Here is a 21,860-nt window from a genome sequence, read left to right as displayed (position 1 = left end):
GTTTTAAAAATGCATTATTGCAACTTTCCTGCCAGATATAAACTTGAAATTAAGAGAATACTAAAACTCCAGTTGAATGAGGCGGGCAGTTCTTGTTGGAAGAGTTATAAAGGCTTGTCAAAGGAAAGTCTAGAAGATCTTTACAGACAATAGTAGCAGGGGAGACAGAAAATGTATAAGGAACAATGCAATAGAAAGAATCCATTTAAAAAATACTATGATGTGGTATACAGCACCTGTGACCTCAGAGTACCCCCAGAATGCTCTACAACAAATCTTATGTTCTTAAATCTAAATTACACCAGTAGGACGCCAGTCCTCAAGGGGCAAATCTATCCTAATCTCCAGAGCTTCCACTGCAAAAGGGAAGGGAGGAACTTGCTGGACCTGCAGGTTGGAGTCTTGGCTTAAACAACAGGTGATTGTGAGACACATTCTCAAACAAGTACCCAGCCATAGCTTGTTACCCATTAAAATACAGCTGCATCAATTCAAATATGGTAAATTCGTTATATGATTGTGCTCAAGGATTATTTGGCCTTGAGATGAAAAATGCTTTTCCAACTTTTGTTTCTGATACTTCCTTCTATACCATGGCTGCATTGTATCCCATTTTCCCTGTTATATTTTGACCAAACACATGCTACGTTATGCCTGTGGACTCTTTAAAAATTACCAGAAGCTTCAGGGGTACTGTAGTCCTCATCACATTTTTGTAAAGATATCCAGCTCTCCTCCTCTCCCCCTGCTTTGGGAGGATGTCTGTTAGTACTGCTCAGGGCTCTGTTTTTTGGAATGGTGTCTGAAGGTTTACCTTTGTGGTTATAAGGACTGTGATATGCAGTCCAGTTAACAGATCCAGTCCTGAGTACGGAAAGCATGGCTGCTATGATTATAAAACAAGCAATTTCTTCCAGACTGTTATGATTGTATATTTTGCCTCAATGTTATTTATTACATTACAGCCTGTTGCCAATGGACTGGAAATTCTTTAGGGAAGAATCATTTCTCCTGTTCCTATCCATTATTTCGTACAATGCAGCTCTTACTTTTATGGCAGCTTTGGGCTATGCTAAAATATCAATAACATCAAAATAACGATGACATTCTTACATTTACTTTCCCTGCTAATGTGCAATAATACTATGTTGTCAGCCTGTCCTAATTACCTAATTGTTGTTTTCCTCCTTGGAGAGAGTCCCTTCAAATTTACAGACTTTAGACATGCCCTGAATAAAATCATACAGTGGTCACACAGGCCTCACAGAAACATTAAAGTGACAGGGTGTGAAAATAACCAATTAAATACCAATCATTTTTATCGAGGAGGATTGTAATGATTAATGCTCAATTGGATAGGAAAAGCATCTCTTCTACAAAGTGCCCAGGGATATAACTTCATTTTCTATTAACAGGAATTCCAGTGTAATTTCTCAGCTCAGACTGAAATTTCCTCTACTTGCTGTGGATGTGAATGTTGAATTCTGACTCTGGTTCCTGGGATTGGAATTTGCTGCTGTCTTGGTTTCTGCGTGCCTTTCTCATGTGAGTTTTCCCATCCAGGGGCTGTTTGGACACTTTATTGTGTCCAAATTATAGTGTAGTTTATTATTTGTGTAAAATTATTATTTTATCCAATTATAGTGTAAAAGAGCTGGCAAGAAAGGGAAATGAAAGAGACAAAAAAGTACATTCTGTATTTTCCATTTCTCTGTTAGCTGCTACTATGAATGGAAATGGCCACCAGCTACTCAGTGATTAACCAGTACCCCAAACAGACAGAGTCTACAGCCCACAAGTTCTGTTTTAGGTGGTATCGCTAAAGCAGACCTAGCCTGGACTCATTACAGCACCTAAGATTTCATGCAGCCACTGGTACTCAGACTCTCACTGCTGCTTCCACCAGTTCAAACCACAGCAGTTCAAACACTGCTCCTGGTCCCCAGCTCTACTGTCCTTTCAGACAGCCGCCAGTCTGTGAAAACACTGACCAAGATTTCCAGTCATTATTTATTATTAATTTTTACCCTTTTTACACAGCAGTGAAAGGCTGAACTTGCAATGCTGCACAAAAAGTCAAATAGGTAAGTTGGATGGATTGACTTTGACAAGAAAGGTAGGTATTGACTTCAGTAGTTATATAAATATGTGGTAAGCAAACTTGCTCAATAACTTCAGAAGTAGAGCTATACAAGTGCTGCATAGTATTTCTTTGCTTTCTTTGGCAGCCACAGGCCGTGACCTTATGCTAAGAGTCAACCATAACGTTCATTGGGACCCTAGATGGTCTTGCAAGTGATGCACCCATAAAAGTATGTTTCAAGATCAGAATAGTTGTTATTCATCATCTTTTGTACCATGGTAGCACCTAGAAGAAACAACTCAGCTAAGGAGAAGGCGCTTCTTGTGCTTTCTTAACACTGACATAACTTTAACTAGGGATATAACAGCATATTTCAATTCTCTATACAAATAGCTAAAAATCTATGATCTGCAGAGGTGGATGAACAGTTTAGAGGATTCTTTGTAAGCTTTGGAAATCTCAGTTCTTCTAGAGAGAAACTCCAGTTTTCACTATGGTCAATTTTGGAGCAAAAAAAAAATTAGGATTAATGCTACTACCGTGTTTTGGCCGTCACTGTGAAAAATAAGTTAGCAGTCTCATTTCTTACATTCACAAATGTGCTGCAACACTGCAGCATTCATGAGAAGGTGCGCTAATGGGCACTCACAGCAGAGACCCCAAAATTCTGGCTGTCAAATCACGTCACTGGAGCACTGAGACAAAGTTGTAACAGAGGAAATGGATAGTTTTTACAGCTAACACTTGATTTTTTTTCCAGCCTTAAATTCTCTTCTAAGGAAAATGTCTTTGTAGACAAGAAATTATAGCCTGCAGAAAACATCTGCTAGCAAGTTGATTAATTAAAGACTACATTCTCTGAAAGGAACTGTTGTCTTGCTCAGACTAGAAATGAGAGAATGTAGCAAGGCTGGGGAGAGTAGAAATGATTAAGGGTAGTAAATGTTTCTGAACAGTTTGCACTTCGATGGACAAAGCATAGTTTAGCAATAGGCTGGAAAAGTCAGCGATTCTTCATTCTTAATAACCTGAGGAAGTTTAATTCTTTAAGACACACCTTAAAAACTGTGCTGGCTGTACAAGCATGTCAGACTTAGCGTAATTTTCCCCAGTCAACAACCTGCCGGACAAAAAGGCAGAAAACCGAACAGACACTGGGAGAAGGTTTATTATTTCCCTGCCTACTAAATATAATGTTCCTTGGGTCTAACTGGAAGATCCATGGCAGAGGTTTTAAATATCACCACTTGCACTCTGCTTTCTCAGGTAACCCCTGGGGACCACTGGTTTTCCCTAAGCAGCTGTGAGAAACAGAATTGCCTCTTCCAGATCCCCTGCCTAAAGGTGGAAACAGCATGGAGAGCCCTAAGTCCTGCGAGTGCACCTGCAGGGGAGTTATCCAGGTGGTGGCAACTCTGCCTAGTGGTATGCCAAGCTCCAAGCCTTCCACTGCATCTCTGCAACTTTCCAGTGCCTTTTTACAGGAACCTGATGAAGTCACCTGAAATTACACTTGCTGTGTGGAGTCAGCCATGGGAATCAATGTTTCATACCCTGTTGAGTGCCACAACGCAGAGTGTGATGCTAACACAACCAAAGATGCCATCATGATTTACTGTTGAATGGCGTACTTGACTGGTTGATCAGGAATGGGTCTTTTAATTAGGCATCTTAGTAATTAAATAATAATAATGTTGGAAGATTTATGGATCATGAGGTTTATAATAGTTGCAATCACTAATTCGCAGATTTCCCAGGCTGCTGTTGAAGGCCTGAGGACCACTGAAGCCCCAAAGCTGAGGCTGTGTGTAGAAATACTGCGATGAGACGAAGACCTACATGTTCCCTCTAACCTTTCCGTCATGATGGGTTTATTTAGCTCTTTCTGTCTGTAGTGTAATTAGGTGAATAAATTGGTCTGGACACATGTATTACGGGTTTAAATCAGACTTATTTTTGTGGAACGTATTTATTAGTTCAGCCCAGTTGGGGCAGGTTTAAACACAATCAAAACAAATAGCAACACCAGGGACCGCAAATAGTTTTCCACCAGTTCAATTGAACTGACGTGTTTTTTATGTGAAAATCTATCACACACACTTCCCCACCTGCAAGGGACACCCACCCTGCTCCATGAGGAGGAGAGCAAAACCACAGCCTACTTGAGGGATTCAGCTTTGCAGTAGTGAAACAGCTTGTAGACTTCCTGCTTCAATGTCCCATCTCCCATCTTTGAATTATTTGAGCAGGAAACTGCCTGGAGAGGCTGGTTTTTATTCAACTTTGTGGCTTGGCCACAGTCATTACCTGTTACAGGACCCAAACACTTTCTATTAAACAAGCAAAATCTCAGTTTTCAGTCAGACACGTCCCCCTTTCAGCCAGACATGTCCCCCTTTCAGCTTGACTAAGACATGAAAACACAGGAGAATTGTGCTGACTTAGAACAAGCATTTGGCAAAAAATCTACAAGTGTAGGAACTATGGTCTTATTCTAATTAGACAAAACAATCATTTAATACCTTTAAAACATATTCTATAATTAAAATAGTAGAAAGTGAAATAAGATTGCCTCCTTATTGCAATTAGCTATTGGAGATTCCTATGACATAGAAACAAATGTTTGTTTCAGTCATGGGTAAGAAACCCTGTATATGAATTCCTAAACAAATAGAAGATTTTTGAAGACATGGTCTGTGGTGGTAAAGGAAGTCAAAAGAGTCTAATAAGGATATATCCTCCGATGCAGAATTAAACCTACAGCTTAATGCTCAAGTGCATGAGCTATTTGTTCAAAGGAATTATTACAGGCTGCCTTATAGCATAAGGTGCAGCCATGAGCTTGGGAAAAGTCATTAACATGAAAGACAATGGAAATGCTAAAGTGGGAACTTACTATTTTCTGATTTTCTTTCTCCTTTCTTAAGGAGGAAAAGAGGAAATTAATGCAATATAAAAGAACAAATTAAAAAGGGATAGACTGAGAAAAACCTGGTTCCAGCTGATCTAACAACACTAATTCACTCAGCATCACTTCTAAGCATGATCTAACCACTCTGTGCATGTATGTGTGCACATGGAGAGGGAACGTAGTTACCATTTTGGAAGCAGCGTCAAACTGCTTGATTTTTTTGACATTTGGAACATAACAATGTCTTTTAAGCAGATTTTCTTGCATGTAATTTGTTGTGTTAACATAACCAGAATGTTGGCCACAGGCCAGAAAAACATTGTCTCTCTGTTTTTCTTTCTTTATTGGCTTGTCCTCTGTCAATATTCTTTTTCACTGTCTGCCAGCTGGGTGACAGATTGCCTGACTGAGCTTTATCATGTTGCCTTCTGTGGTGGACACAACAACGTGTCGTAAGCAAAGCATTCATGATATAGTTTTAGCCTCTGGTAAATGTATGACACAGAAAATAAAAGCTTTAAACCAGCTATTAGTGAAATTTCCTTGCTCCTGCTGGTGGCTTACATTGTTATTCTGGTTTTTTTTTTTCCATTAAGTGTTTACACTCTGATGCAATATGAAAATGAAATCATATCCTTTCCTTAAACCAAACTTTTCTGTTTCAGGGGTCTTGATATTCAGGTATAGGTCTTTCTTTTTGAATTGCTGAACTAACATAGTTCTTTCTGCTTATTTAGCCATATCCTCAAAATCAGTTCATGTCTGCGATATTACTGAATGGACAATGGTGTGTCTGAACACCTCAAAAGATAGAACATTGGTTTAGATTTTGGTTTTTTTTTTTTTAAATGGAACATGGATAATTCTACCCAAATATTTAAAACTATAAAGATGTCCTCTTTCACCCAAGGCATGTAGAATTTTAGATTGTCACTATTTACATATGTGTTTTATTTGCATAGTCTCAAGTAAGAGAATCCTGTTGGCATTGAACACCGTATGCTAACAATAGATTGCTAGTCCCCAAAAACAAAGGAACACTCCTTTTGGTTTCTTAAAGGGAGATGGAAATTTCCCTCAAGCTGAGGGATAGTCTAAACTCAGCTGGTTTCTTAAGCTGATATAATTGTGGCGAAGCTTATCAAATCAAGACGATTAAGTTGTTATGCAATAAATACACACTCCAGACCTTTTGAGCAACATAGGTATTTCTCACTTGTGCAAAGACTGTGTTGTATTCCTGCACAGAGGAGTCAACAAGCTACCTCTCAATTAAGTAAGATAGAAAAATTTTGCTGTAAAATTTAATGAATTCATCTTAATAAACTCTTCATTACCGTTGCCATGTAGGCTATGCTGATCCTGGAGACTCCTGTAAAATGTGTCCTGCTGGACTTAGTTGAATGTTGCTTTCAAGCTGTTACTATGGCTGTAAGGCTGCTACTTTGAGGAAATCAGGTTCCAGCCCCAGCGTTCCAGCTTTTCTGTGGATGTTTGAGGAATGGTTGTACTCCAGACTTTGGGCAAACATATCATAGATGTAGGGTCTCAGACATGTAAAATTTTATTCTTATGCTGTTACATCCATATAATGAAAATGACATCTAAATCTGAAGTAGGATCAGTACCAAAAAAGTATTTCTAATACTTTTTTTATTTAATGTAATCTGTGACATTGCGTTTTCCCCTTCACACAAGGCAAATAACTTTGCCTTGATTTTGTTGAAAACAGGGCAAACTTTCATGAACGTTCAGAAAGTAATTTTTTTGTGCCACATAAATTGTGCACAAGCTGCACATAATTTCGATTGTTATGCCAGGGTTCAACCACGCATATATGTGCCTTTCCTTTCTTAGTCGCATGAAGCGAATTTTAATTAATTGTAGCTAGGATGCAAATTAAAACAATATGGCAAAATCTGAGTCTTGTTTTACATCAGGCAGTCTATTCTGTTTTGCCTGTTGTACGATCACTTGTCTGTACACAAAGACAGAAGAAGTTCATCAGGGTTTCATGCTGTTTGACCACCATTTGGCATGCCCATTCAATTACTGCACAAAGCAGACAACAATGCAGATTCAAGCACTGAGTCCTGTGTTAACTTGACTGCATAAATGGGTGTCCAAGTTTAAAAACAGTTGAACAAAAGAGCCACCACAGAGCGATTAAGATTTATTTGGGTGCTGGAGTGCACAGCTGCTGCAGGGAGGAGGGAGGGAGAGCACACGCATCCTCAGGGCTTGCCTGTGCTTGGCACAGGTCCCAGCTGTGAGGGAGGGAACTGAGGAACTGTACAACCTTTGTGCTCCTCCGCTTCCTTGGGGCTGTCTAATTCCCCAGCACGAGCCAAATCAGCCCCACAGAAGTACCACTCAGCACAGGGATTGCCAGGCTGCTGTAGCACTCTGGTTAAGTGCCGTCTCCTGCCACACCCCCCTCCAAATTTCTTCAGTTCTCCTGTAGGCAGATCTGTGGTTCTTTTGCATTACTCCAGCGGGACAAAACAGGTAGAGATTAGGTGGGGAGTAGACTCTCAGCTTTCCATTGAGTCTTATTTCTTCATCACAACAAATTGAATGCTCAGCAGTGTTTTCCAAAGTGAAAAAAAGCCTGTGACTGCTCTGCTATCATCAAGAATACAGGGGTGACCTAGCTTCCAGCAAAGGGCTGTCTCTTGCTTCCTACATTACTGATTGTCCTAGACTGCTCGTGTTTGCTAATGACCTGGCAAGCCTGACGAGAAGGCAGAGTAGCACTGCAGAAATTAAAAATTAAAACATTGTGAGGGCAATATTAACCTAGAAGCAAAACACTTCGATAGTGACTGTTTTAAAAATGACCAATTTTGGTGGATATGTGCCTGCTCACAGGGAATAAGCAATACAGGCTTTGAATTAAGGCAGGCAGAATGAAAGTAATTCTCTTCCAAGTCAAGAAGCCATTCACATGTTCAATAGCACAGCTTTAGCAAAGAGCTAACAAATGGCAGGGTTTTTTTTTTCTTTTTTTTTTTAATGCCATCAGAGAATTTTCTAACAGTAGATCTTATCCAATTGTTCACTTTTAATGCAGCAACAGATGGGCAGGCTGGAGCAGTACATGCAGCTTCTATGCCTGTGTCCTTTGTCCTTAAGACAAAAGGTATAGTGATACAAGTTTTATTAATTTGATTTTTACATTTTGTCTTTGGGATAAAGAAGCTACTCAGCCCAAGTCACTTTCTTTTTTTTTTTTTTTCTTCAACTTACACTTCTGATAAAATCTTTGGGACAAAAATGTTTTAGCATATAACATTCACAGCAATGTGTCATGATTTTGTTTAATTTAAGAGGAATCTCAGTTTTTAAAAATGTTCTTAGTGGCATAGTCTTATAAAACTGAATAGAAACATCTGAAAGCTGGCAATGCTACCTCCTTAAGGCCTTTGTTTACACTATTAGCTTGCTGCTTTTGAAAATGTACATATGCTGATTATGTTAATGCATGACATACGCAGTAGGCATGTATATGAGACTTCCAAACAAAACAAATTCAGATTATTCTTGCACTTCCCATGTAACCTGAACAAATGAAGAGATCAGTCTTGGAACTACTGACAGGCTGTGAAAACTTGACTCTTAAGCATGTACTCAAAAGCCTCACTGAGCCAGGTCTCGAAGTACATTCACTTGTATTATGTTAGTTAATGCCAAAAAATAAGACTTTCTTACTAATTTTGGTGACTGACATCTGCATTTGGATCCATTACTTTTCATTCACTGTTTTCGAAGAACAATGCCATGTTATGTGGCCCTGTACCAGAAAGCCTTACTGACTCATCGCTACAAGAAACTAAAATCCTAATGGTAGTCTTGATCAAGAACTGAGTAATAAAGTCTGATCTAAGTTGCAAACTGTGAGATACATCAAACAAAAAACCTTCAAAATTCTTGAAGGTATGAGTAATGCAGCCCTGAGTTCACAGCAACTCCATCCCCCGGATCTTTGAAACTTGCCCAGACAAGACCCTGAGCAACCTGATTTATCTTTGAAACAAGCCCTGCTCTGAGCAGGAGGAGGTACTAGATGGCATCCAAGGATTTTTCTTTCTGTGGTTCTCTGTTTGAAATCCAGCTAAGGACACAGATTTTCTGTTTTCTCTACTTGTTATTTTCCACTTGCTCCTTGCAACTCAGGTTAGTGTAGTACATATCGTGAAATGAACATATACACAATTTATGTGGTTGGATTAAATTTCATATTTATGTAATTTCAAGCACAACATGCTTAATGGAATATCTTAGAAGTAACAGTGAAGTAAATGTCCTTATGGTGCACATCACCTACACAGCCTACTGGAAAAACCACAACAGCAGAACATTGAAAGAACTCACCTCAGGTCTTTGTTAAAATTCTGTTAAATGATTGCATTAGGCATCTTTAAGTGGAATCTGCTTATACATGTATGTTTGTGTGTATGGGTCCATATATGTGCATGCACCCATACTCCCCTAGACCTTTACAAGCTCTAGTTAATATTCACAATGGTGCTGTGACTTGTTACAAGTGGAAAAACCGAAGCAGGAAACCGAAGGAAAGACATTTGCCGTAAATTAAACAGGAAACAAATAGCAGAATGAGAGGAATACACTTTCTGCTTAGCACTAGAAGCTATTTAACAGCCTTTCAGAAGTACTTAATCTGAAAGCAGCTGTGACTCCTTACGAAGCATGGGACTGCATAGTCTAGTCATACTGCCAGGGTCCACGAAGTTTAAACAATCCAACTTGATGGACTGGAGCACAGAAATTCTGGAATGGCAGAGGATCTGGTGACAATACCTCTTTATAGCTAACTGTGTCAGCTTGTGTGCTTAAGAAGATAAATTGCTGAGTGAGGCATTTTCTTTTGTGCCGGGCTGAGGATTTCCATGACTTTTGCACATTTACTCCCTCTCTCAAGAACATTGTACAGAGTAAATTGGACTGTTCTTTGGCACACTTGTCTGTGTGCTTCTATTAAAAACAAACTGTAAGTTCCCAGCAAATTAAGCTATAAATTTGTAAAACTGAAAACAGACATTGAATTGGTTTGCTTCCTATTTGTACCAAATAAAAAGCACCAAAATGAATTAAAGCATTGGTAACGTATATTCTCTGTTATGGCCTTCTTAATACTCATCATTTTGGTAGCCAAGATGCACCTAGCTGGTCTTCTGGACTTTCATTCATAGCCAAACTAGAGAATGGCAATCCTTCTGTCCTCCCCTGTGTGTACTTCACGCAGCTCATGAAGTACCAGCCTATACTGAGAAGGAGCCTCTGCAAGATAAGTTAATGTGGCAGCTTTGCCTTTGAGTTGTTTATGTCTGTAACGTACTGCTCCATGTTTAATATTAGTTTCTGAAAATCCTAAATAATACAAGTATGTCTTTCTGCCTGCTTATTGCTCCTTGTTCCTTCATTTCAGAAGATGGACGAGACATCATATACTGCCCTTAGAACAGGGCTGGAGCCTTTCTGTAAGTCTCAGACTCTCTGGCAGAGACTCATCCTTCAAAGAGCACCTAAGGATGTTGTTAGAGGCCTTATGAAGGCCTACCAGACTTTTTGTGCGTTTTTTGGTTGCCCTACCTTTGCAACATGAGCAGTCAGATTTTTGTATGTCTTGCATGCATTCTTGGATTAGCCATGCATTTCCTTACGATCACTATCGATTTCGGTCAGGTTCCTTCCTGGGATCTATGATCAACACAAAAGAGTCTGAAAGTTTATTTATTTAAGGCATGAGATGACAAAAACAAACCTGGGAGACAGACAGACCATGACCTCACAGTGTTTTCACCACTCAGGTATTACTGCCCAAAACGGGCTTTTTGACACTGGGGAGCTCTGGGTTGCTTGTCCATTTTCAGTTACCTACCTCGCAGTCTTTGGTCTTACAGACCTTATTTCAGAGCATCAAGGACCTTCTAAAAAAACCTAAAAGGGAATATGCCGGCCAAGGGGAAGGTGCCTCATGTCTAGGTGCTGGAATATTCTCTACTCATTATTATCTTCCCCATGCCAGACCCATGGCTCAGTCCCGTCTCCTGAGGCAGAGTGTGAAGCTTCATTTCTTCCTTATGGGGAGAACAGAACAGGCTCACTGGAAAGGATGAATTGACTTACACAAGCTGTAGTTATTTCAATTCTTCATTGATTCATTAATGTGATTGTTAAGCTCTAAATGACCAGGCTGGCAGCTTGACTTCCTCTCATTCTGAAATAATTTAAAGGCAGATTCATTTTCTCAGTTGTCCCTATAGTACCATGTAAAAAAAGTGCCACATAGCGTTAGTTAAATTAACTAACTGCTACTGAAGTGTCAGATAACGAAGAGAAGAACAAAATAAATGTCAGGTCTAATTATTAATGCTGATTTATTTCACAGCTACTTGCAGAGGCCATAGGCTGAAGTAGATCCTATTAAATGCTGAATGCTAGATGAAAGCATTAAGGGAGCTCCTAGTGAAAGCCATGTCAGAGTAAACTATTGTTCATACATGGAGCACTAAACGGTCTCCTGCTAAGATTCTCACTGGTCAACAATGGACCTTCAGGTAACTGGGAATACCTGTTGCTTGCATGTGATTTTTGAATTACTGTGCTGGTTTTGGCTGTGATTGAGTTAATTTTCTTCCTAGTAGGTGGTATGGGGCTGTGTTTTGGAATTGTGCTGAAAACTGTTGATAACAGAGATGTTTCTGTTATTGCTGAGCGGTGCTTACCCAGCATCAAGGCCTTTTCTGCTTCTCATGCCAGCCCACCTGCCAGTAGGCTGGGGGTGCACAAGAAGTTAGGAGGAGATACCGCTTGCACAGCTGACCCCAACTGAGCTGGAGGGATATACCACACCATATGACGTGCTCAGCATATGAAGCTGGAGGAAGAAGAAGGAAGTGGGGGACATTGAGAGTTACAGTGTTTGTCTTCCCAAGTAACCATAACGCATGACGGAGCCCTGGCTTCCTGGAGACAGCTAACAAAATGTTAGTTTTCAGCGGTTGGTGGCTATCTGCATCTGACACCTAAAATGGTGAAAAATGGCTCTTTTGAATGTTTTTTCTCTCAAGTGGATGCACTGTGTCAAATATTGAAATGGAGTTCTCATTACACCATTTGAATTATGGTCTCTGTAAATAAGTATCTTTACAGCTTTTTCTTTCTCTGCATTTACTTACATAAATTAAACCAGCAGCTGGAGGCTTCCAAAGAAGAAACAGGGCTAGGAAGAGCTAGCTATTTCTCTATACACGGGTCATTTTACAATCCATCAGCTCTCCACTTCTGTCCATGCAATTGTTCAAACTCTGAATGTTTCTGAGGCAAGATAATAGGTATATCGCAATTGCAAAATTGCCAGATTTTGCTTGGTAGCAGGAACTTCATAATGTGTAGGGGTCACAACCAATAATTTAGAGATAAATTCTATAGACTCTACTCTCCCCCCAACTACCTTGTCCTATTCTTCAACCCAAAAAAGTTGGGGTGGAGGAGGTTGGATGTTGTTTATTAAAGAATAACCAGTGATTCTCCTTGAAAAACAAGAATGACCAATTTCCTCCTGCATCAATAATGCACATGTAATTTTTTTTTCTACCAAGGCTTTATTAAGCATCATTATTTGACAACAGTTCATGGGATGAACTTCTTTTACCACTAGAGGCACAAGCTGAAAGTCAGAAACTCACAGTATTTGTCATTTATGCAGTGGGAATGCTTTCACCAGGGAATAAACAAGTTTCAAGCTTCATTTAACTTGCAGACTGCAAGAGCCTGAAGCAGAAATAAATATCGAAGTATAAAGTTCTTGAGCTATTCATTTCAGCTGGAATTGGAGAAGAATGTTTTCTTATTCATCTGATTCTTCTAATCCTTTACAGAGATTATATTTTCCAGTGACACTACACCAGGCAACATCATTGCCACCTTAGGAGGACGAATCAAGTCTTTATTGAGAAGCCATTGAGAAGCCATACTTCTACCTTGGTAAAGTTCTCCTTACTTCCCCAGTTAAAGATGCAAACGTAGGACTGACAGATCACAGCAGAAAACCCACTGACAGAAAGGCACTAGTGCCAACCAACACAGGTGACCAAGAAGTGGAAAACTGCACCATGTGATAGGCATGAACCTAAACTTGCTGCCAGTGAATGGAGTGGTCAAACGAGTGGGCCTAGACTATTCTCTGTGAAGGTGGTATGAATGCTACTGCCTGCCCTCTGTTTTATCCACCACAGGAACTCTCACATACAGGGATAATACTTACCTTCATTTTGAGAAAAAAATAGTATATTTATAGTCAAAAGAGCAACAGTTTGCAAGGCTGATCAATTCCTTTGTTTCCTCAATATTCAAACAAATCACAGAATCATAGGATCCTTTTCAGACTGGTGGGGCCTGGGGAAGCCTCCTGTCACAGCCGCTGCCCAGAGCAGGCTCAACCATGGGCTCAGATCCAGTTGCTCAAGGCTTCACCCAGTCAGGGCATGAAACCCCCAAGGCTGGAGAAGGTCCAACCTCCCTAGTGTCCCCCCCACTGCTGGGCTGTCCTTGGGGGAAAAGGCTTTTCCCTATCTATCTCCAGACTGATCTTCTCATATTTCAGCTCATGCCACTGCCTCTTGCCCTCCCACCATGCACCAGTGTGACCATTCCAGCTGGCACTCCTCCACCCACTCCTGTTGGTACCAGGGATGCTGCTGGGAGCCCCAAAAGCCATCCCTTCTATTAGCTGGACAACAAACACTTTCCACTGGAGGGAAACAACTTTTTAAAATATTAAGTTAATCCTTTCAAGTTGCTATCCAACTATTTGAGCTTTAAATCTATGTACTGACAGTACTATATTTCCATTTCCATGTATTTTGAAGTTTGACTCTAAGAAAGCATGACTAGGAAGGGTGGGGAAAAATGTTCTGAATATCTTTCTAATTTTTCTAGTTTTCTAGTTTTTCTAGAGAGGATGTCTCCAATGCCAGAAAGAAAGAAAAAAAATCTACCAAATTATTTTTTTTTACCAGTCACTTCTCTTGATTTAATGCTTACTGTTTCCTATGTTCAAACAATTGATTATAGACCAAAGAGTGTCTTCATTAAGTTAGCCTTCTGTAGTCTGTTCAGTTTGTGGTGCTTGTTTTTTGTCCATCTATGACATAAAGCATTTTCCATTGCTTGACAGAGGTGTTACAGTGTCCTGACCAGGGCTGTGAAAGGAGGAACTAAGACCATCATCCTTATGTCAGTCAGTCTTTACTTTGGATGTTCAACAGCGTAGACACTCAGCAGCCTGTGATTTCACAGCCCCTCTGTCCTACCCTGGCTCTTAAGACCTATTCATTTGATATGGATAAATTGTGAAGCTTTTTCTGGAAGAAAAATGTAAAAACCAGCAGGCCAGTAATGTATTCAGTTGACTTCTGTACTTCAACAAAGCAGATCTCTTCAAGCACCTTCTTCCAAAAAGTGACAATAGCAACTATTGTTGAGTCAGCTCAGAGGAAGAATAGGAGCATATTTCTTCACAAACATGCTGTGGCATCTCTACAGAAAGTACTGGCAGGCCTTCACTCCCATCCAAGGTTACGAAGTGAAAGAGTGCTCCTGCACCTGCAGCTGTTTTCCTTTATCTGAGGTCTCCCATCCTATTCCTGCCTGCTTGAATCCTTGCCTCTGTCCCTCTCCTCTAACCTGGCAAGATTCAGCACTTACATAAAAACAGATAAATGGATATTCTCTGTTTCAGCAAAGTTCTGATGGGGGGTGCGGGGCGGGGGGGTGGCAGGGGAGGTATGTCCATTAAAAATGTACGCAAATGCAAGTTGGGTTGGGAAAAGGCACACTGCAGCTACCTGCAGAGGAGTGAGTTGCAGAAGGGGTGGACGTGAATCACATGAGCAACTTCAATTTCCTTTACATTCATCTACCCTTCATTTTGATGGCATCGTAGATATTTTACGTTATTGCTCAAAGGCAGCTGAAAGAGAAGGCAGAAAAGAATATGGGAGGAGACAGACAGTACTAAGAGGAATTTTAATATTTGTAAGGGAAATAAAAAGCCAGTTTCAGAACTAGCTTTGTACTCAGTGGCTAGCAGACACTGAGCAAAAATAGGTGGTATTTAGAACCAGAGGGCTTTCTATTCAGCTGGGAGTCAAAAATTATGCCATTACCCTGAGTACTACTTCAATAGCCAACTAAAGCCACATTTATGCGTCTATTAGCAGTAAGTTCTTCAACAGGAATGCAAAGCCAACTCAACAGTGAAATCTGACAAAAGAAGTTATTACTGTCCCATTACTTTGGGAGCTTTTGAGACTGCAGCAGAGGAGCTGAGATAAGGAAGGTCTCTAAGAATTCATTTAGGGGCCATCAGCACAGCCACAGTCTGCTGCTGCAGGAGTGCTTAGTACAGCTATACCACCTTCATTAGATGCCAAAAGTCACACAACAGCAATAAAACTGAGTTAAACTCATGCAGATGCAGGGGAAAAAAGTTGTTCAGAGATAGAAAGGCATTTGTCTATGCATCTTGGACTTGATTTTACAGAAGGAATCCCTGACTACTCTCCAAGCCTGCTGTGGAAGTAAACGATTTCATAACATATGAATGAAGGCAGGGTAGAATAAGAGCCAAACAATATTTGCAAGTAAATACAAGCCACTTGATATAATTTCTTTCTTCTGCCTGACATTCCCCACTCCTCCTCCCTCCTGCTATTTGAAGGCATAGAAGTTGTATCTGGTAAACTGCTAAGTCTCCTATACGCTGCAGAAACTACTTTTCTGTGCCAAGGTACTGTTCTGACAACTTTGTTCAGTACATTGGACTAAAGCCAGAAAACAAGTTCCCAGAGTCCAGAGTTTTCAGTAAGAACTAATTCAGGTCCCCAAAGCAGATTTAAGATGCTGTTTTAACTGAACGTTAACCTCCGTTAGACTCCAGAAGAAGTGTCTTTTAGTCTACTCTGTATGCCTTTGGTATGATACTAGTGACAGCAAAAAAGTAGAGCTGTTCATCTTCTGTGCAAAGACTACAGAGGCAAAGCATTTTGCCTGTATTTAGCTGCCATGCAGATTTATAACCAACACGGTGACTGAGAATAATGTTTTAGGTTTAGTCACATTTCAAGAAAAATACTTTGTAGAATCCTGAGTTTGACATCTAACTGAAAAAGTTGAGTTCTATCCACTAACTAATAGTCTTTAGAGATTAAGCTGATATGAAAGACATTGTATCCCAGAAAGTACTCAGCAAAATAGATATAGTATTCTTGGCCAGAAATTTTAGTGGTCTCTATGTCCTAATCTCTGTAAGACATTTCAGTCTACACGCATTCCAGATACTGACAACATCTACAGACAGAAAAGAGTTGCCAGGGATAGCTGGCTAGAAGTTCCAGCTCCCCAAAGAGTAGTGAGTTTGCTAGAAACAACTTATTTTAAATCTGCAGAAGTTGAAAGCAGTCCACAATACACAGAAGAACACTAAGAGAACAGACCCCAGCTGTAACCTGAAATGAGAACAGGCACGAGAACCAAGCCCAGGAGCCGATCCAAGTTCTGACTCAATTTTTATTGTTACTATTTTAAACACACAATTGATTGAGAGTTTTTTAACAAGTCATCACTAAAGTATAGTCAGAAGATTTTAACTTCTTCCAAACTATGTCTTAGCCTTGAACCTGCATCCAATCAGAAGTAGGGGAAGAATAAGCAATAATGAAGTCACACCTTCTGCTAAGGTAGTTAGGGGGTGGCAATTCAAGGCCAACATTCTGCAGTGTCAGGGGAGAAACCACATCTTTATCCCTGAAAAGTAATTTGTCATTAAGGGAATTACTAAAGGCTAGGGAAACTATGTTTTACTAAGCTAAAGTCTGCCAAGTAGTTATGACATAAAGATCAAAATCTTCCTTTTTCTTCACTCCAAACTTGATCACAGAGGAAAATGCCTGAAGACCACAGAACCTGCAAGTTAATTCAGTCTTAATCCTTTATTGCATGAATGATCCATACATGGAAAGTGGATAAGGAAAATACTTGGTGCTACTAAAACTAGCATTCAAGTAATATGCTACTAAACAGTTATCCTCAAGATGATTATCACCTTCCCAGACCCAGAACAGTTGTACAATTTATTTTTCAACTGCTATGGTCTCTCAAGAGAAAGGCTCCAGCACCTCAAGTGAGAGACATTAAAATGAACTGAGTTCCCAGAGGGAAAGGGACACTAGCTCTTTGATGTTCATTGCAGGGGACTTCTGTTATTACACATGCAGCAACAGGGGCTTTTCAGCACCTAGATACCAGGAGCACGCTGTCATGATTAGCTGCCAAGTCACTGCCAAGCTCTGCTATTCCTCTGTAGTTGCTACACCTGTACAAAGATGAAGCTTGCACTGGCATTACCATGAGAAATAAATGCAAACAGCTTGACAACACTGTGAGCTTGTGCATAATATTGTTTGCAAGGACCTTACCCGGGAGACAATGCTTCGACCTGTCTCCACACAGCATCTATGTCAACGCTAGCTCTTCAGAGCTTGCAATAGTAGAGTATTTTCAGTCACTGTCAGTCCTAACATATGAAAGGAAACTCATTCAATCCAGCACCCTGCAGAGTATCAGGTTCAAGTACAAACCTCAGTCACCTGGCAGGTCAGTACCATCTTAGTAGTCTGAGGTACTGCTGAAATAACTTAAGAAATAATTTATGTTCCGGCTGGCAGTAGTATTGTGGCCCATCAAAGCTTCCAGTTTAGGAGACAATCTGTTTTACTTCAGGTGTTAACACAATAATGGAGACACATACTTTAATGCTCAAATTGTTTTATTTTTTCTCCTTCTTTGCATTTAGGATTTACAGTGGTTTCTTAAAGAGCATTCATACCTGCATCCCTCTAAGAGGTAACAGACAAGATTGTTTCAGTTACATATATAAAATTATTTCTGCTTACAAATTTTTGGCAATTGTAGTAACCCGTTTTTTCCTATTGCCATTGCCCCAATCATTGAAAAAAAAACAGTGTACAATATTTTACATTTGAAGTATTTCAAAGTGCTTGATAGTGATTTTCCAAGAATTATATTTACAAGTGGCCTATACACATATGTACAGGTGTTACAAGCTGTGGCTGGAATATGGCTTTCTATTGAAAGTGCTTTAAATCTGGTCAGTGATGTTACTGACAAACCCAGGGGTTACTGATAAAACAGTAACCACTAAAAGCTGAATTGTTGTGGACAGTTATTTACAGAGGTTAAGCTGTATAAAATAGCTATTTACACGTGTTCCATACATATAGAAAGTATTATCTTTCTTCCAAGAATGGAGGAAGTCTTTTAGCCACAAACCTGGTTATTATCCCCAAAGAGTGTAAAACACAAGTAAACCAGAAGCAATTGCTGATCCAGTGCTCACGCCATGTCATCATCTGTGCTTACAACAGATATCTGTAAAAAATAAGACAAGTCAGCTACTGTTGTCTAAGATGTATACAAAACAATGTATATCACATCTACACAGCAGCTTGAAACAGGAGGTAGTTCTGCAGGTTAGTGACCACTGATTACTCCACCTCATGTACACGACAGTAATTACCTACTACAACTTTGTCCTTCTAATTAAGGTTAAGTTCTCAGCTGATTCAGCCCAGTGGTTTGGCTGCAGCCAGCAACTTAGAAGAGCAGAGGCCTCTCCCAAACTCAAGTCAGATATCATTTGGCAGTCTTTATGTCTCCTCCGAGGATTAACCTGGACCCTCAGGCACATCAACAGGTTTACTTACTGCAGGGTAGGTATGTCCTACTGAAGTACTGTGTCTTCCAATATCAATTGTGAGGTCCTCTTCTGTAGTTTTCAGGTAGACTGGATTATCAAAATTCATGCTTTTCATGTTCTTGTGCTGCCAGTTACGCCACATGAAGTAGCCAGCCATTGCAGCCATCACTAGCAATACTGTAGGAAGAGAAAGATTGCAAATACGGAGTAGGGCGAAGTCAAGCTCCTACTAAGAGTGGCTTGTCCCACCACATGAGGTCCCAAAGGCTAGAGAATGTAATACTCACAGACAGGAAGAACAAACCAAACTGCCGATTTTCCTCCAGCTGCAGATACTTCAGATGTTGTACCATTGATGTTGAATCCTGCACAAGAATTTCAAGTAGTGAACTTGCTTACTGACAGGCTAGGAGACTTTGTCAGATGCAAGCACTTCCCAAGCCCAGAGGCTGCTATCATACATTAGCTGCAAAAACAGCCTAACAGGCTTCATTCTGTATTAGTAGAAAGCTTTTTCTATTGGTTGCCTTCTCTGAGCACTCCTGAGATTTCACGGAACATACAGATTTCACACTGTCATAAGCGAACTGATTCTGTTTATCACATGCTCCAGCTGTTGTACTTTTACTACACGCATGACCTGGCCTGTGTTCTCTACTTGCATGCAAAGGAGAAAACTTCAACTAAGCTAGTGGGTCAGTTTGCATTTAGTTTTTCTAATGTTTACCAGTCTGAATTATTGGGACCAGTACCTCCAGGAACTAGTCCAACAGTTGGAGATTTTTCTGTTGTGCTGGTATCTTTTGCCTCAGTGTAAGCCACAGTTGTTCCAGTACCTGAAACTAATTATAGATCAAGAACCCAGTTAATCCTGAAGTTCTGCAATGGCTTACCTATGAGAGCCATGGTAGTGAATATTTAGCAATGGCAGAATGATCATGCAGCTTGTTAGCTTTACTGGAAACACTGACATAAGTTATTTCACTAGCACACCCTCAGCTGACAGGCTGTGGTCAAAAATAATTTTAAGAACAAGGCTAGACAGCTAATCAGGCAAGAATTACAGGTGTTGCAAGTTATGACAACAGTAAGCCTCCCCATCCCTCACTTCAGGGTTTCTGAGTGAGACTTCTGGTTCCACAATTTTCCTGGTTAGGTACAGTCTTTGACACCTACAGCAATCCTTTGGAGCAGCCAACTGAGGACAGCATCCTTGCATTCAGTGTTCTAACTGCAGCAGTCAGAATCAACGTGCAATATAGTATGTGGCACCTTGGAGTTTCTAGTTCCACTCCACTGGACAAACAAGCCTGCCATATAGTCAATGCTCAGGGTAGTAGCAGCAGCATGTTTGCATGAACCACAAAAGAAGGTCCTAACAAACTTCCCTGGTCAGCAAGATTAGACTATCAGCTTTTCAACACTGTTGTCTTTACACCATAGAGCCATGTTAGTTTATATCCCTTGTTTTATAAGAAAAGGGCTCAGTACATTTTGCTGTCTGCAGAAAACAATGGAGGTACAAGGTCTTATTGCAAGTGATGGTGATGCAGAAGCCAAGCATGGACTTTGAACAGCACCTGCAGTCTTTGAGGGCCAGCTTAAGGCATGCTAGAAGACCACCCCCTCCAAGATTAATTACATCAGATTGATTCATGCAAAGCTGTCAGCGTATACTGCCATATTTGCCTCTGACAGCTTCAGTACCTCTGCTCCGTCCCTATCCACCTTGGAAAAGATTTCATTCATGTTACCATACCTGCACATCTCAGACCATCCTCCTGCAAGAAGTATCCAACAGGACATGCACAGGTGTACTTTGGAGAATGCTCATTTATTTGAGGAGCAGGCAGGCACAGGTAGCTACAGCCTCCATTTGCCACGTTCTCCTCACACCAGTTCTTGCCTGTTGGTAGATCAATTGACAGGGGTGAGCCTTTGTCCTTCAGGTGTACAGCATAATTAATTCCCCCGTAACTGCTCTAGTAGAGTTACTTATCTCTGCAGGTTATAGATCTGTACCTGTTCTGCCTAAGAAAGAGCTATTGCAACTAGACCTTCTCTCAGCCCCAGTGAGGTGCCTATGTTAGAAGCTCCAAACAGTTGAAGTAGAAGTGGACAGCTGTACAGGGGAGGGATACCATTGGCCACCACCCAAGTGGGGCAGCCTTCCTACAAATACACACTGTCTTGACTATAAACTATATTAGAGTTACCTGAGGGTTGAACAAGGTCATGATACACAATTAAGTCTTGTGCATCATTGAGGTTGTTCACTAGGGTAACCAATTCAGATCCAGTAAATTTGTTGGCACCATAGACTGCCTCATTCTCTCCATCAATCCAGTACACACGGTCCTAGAAGACAGTCATTGGAACCCATTATCTCTTTGCAGCTATCAGCACCATAACTGCTAGACATGTATTAACAAGAACAGGATCTTTGACTATTACCACAGGAAGTCACTCTTACCTCAAATATTGTTAGAGCAAGAGGATGAGGAAGGAACATATGAGACTTCAGCACAACTCTACGGTCCTGGCCATTCAAGTCCACACTTGACAGCATATGTAGCTTAGAGTCAAGCCAGTAGAGACGGCTTTTTACAAGATCTAGGAGGAAAAAACCAAGAATTTGCTATCTACATGGAGATGTCTCCTGCAAAAGCCTCCTACAAAAGTTGAAACACCCACATGTTCAGGAATAGCTGCAGTGTTACCCTATTGTCTTACCATACCAGGGTGCAGAAGGCTGCTGCAGGGCTGCCTAAGTAGCCTGTTCCTCAACTATAATACAGAGCAGTGCAAGAAAAGTTACCATTTCAGTATCTGAGAAGTGCTCTCTGCGCCTGTTGTAGTGTCTCCAGGCATGCAGGAACATCCCATTCTCAGAAGCTGAAAATAGTTCTCTGAAGGATGATGTTGGCTTCTGTAGCAAACAAACTGCTAAAGCTCCAGAATACCTCTGGCACAGATACAAGGTCAACATACCTAGAGCAATTCCATTAGGCCATTGGATTTCTGTTGTCACAAGTTGCTGTCTGTCAAATCCATTCATTCCT

General features: G+C 40.5%; 1 protein-coding gene across 1 annotated transcript in view; it reads right to left on the bottom strand.

Annotated features, from left to right (window-relative positions):
* Positions 1–17,840: 17,840 nt before the first annotated feature.
* The window catches only part of VLDLR (very low density lipoprotein receptor), a gene marked incomplete at its 5' end in the record, with an annotated part of 10,469 nt that continues 6,449 nt past the window's right edge, over positions 17,841–21,860 (bottom strand). The window contains 8 exons of the mRNA XM_010137781.1: positions 17,841–18,470; positions 18,806–18,975; positions 19,086–19,163; positions 19,551–19,634; positions 20,558–20,704; positions 21,015–21,156; positions 21,272–21,411; positions 21,790–21,860. Of these exons, the coding sequence (XP_010136083.1) occupies positions 18,435–18,470; positions 18,806–18,975; positions 19,086–19,163; positions 19,551–19,634; positions 20,558–20,704; positions 21,015–21,156; positions 21,272–21,411; positions 21,790–21,860 (868 nt within the window). The remainder of the gene's footprint in view (positions 18,471–18,805; positions 18,976–19,085; positions 19,164–19,550; positions 19,635–20,557; positions 20,705–21,014; positions 21,157–21,271; positions 21,412–21,789) is intronic.

This window comes from Buceros rhinoceros, unplaced genomic scaffold, assembly GCF_000710305.1.
Source record: "Buceros rhinoceros silvestris isolate BGI_N320 unplaced genomic scaffold, ASM71030v1 scaffold33566, whole genome shotgun sequence".
Lineage (NCBI taxonomy): Eukaryota > Metazoa > Chordata > Aves > Bucerotiformes > Bucerotidae > Buceros > Buceros rhinoceros.
The sequence above is the reverse complement of the archived record's forward strand: the minus strand, read 5'-3'. Positions and strand labels throughout refer to the sequence as shown.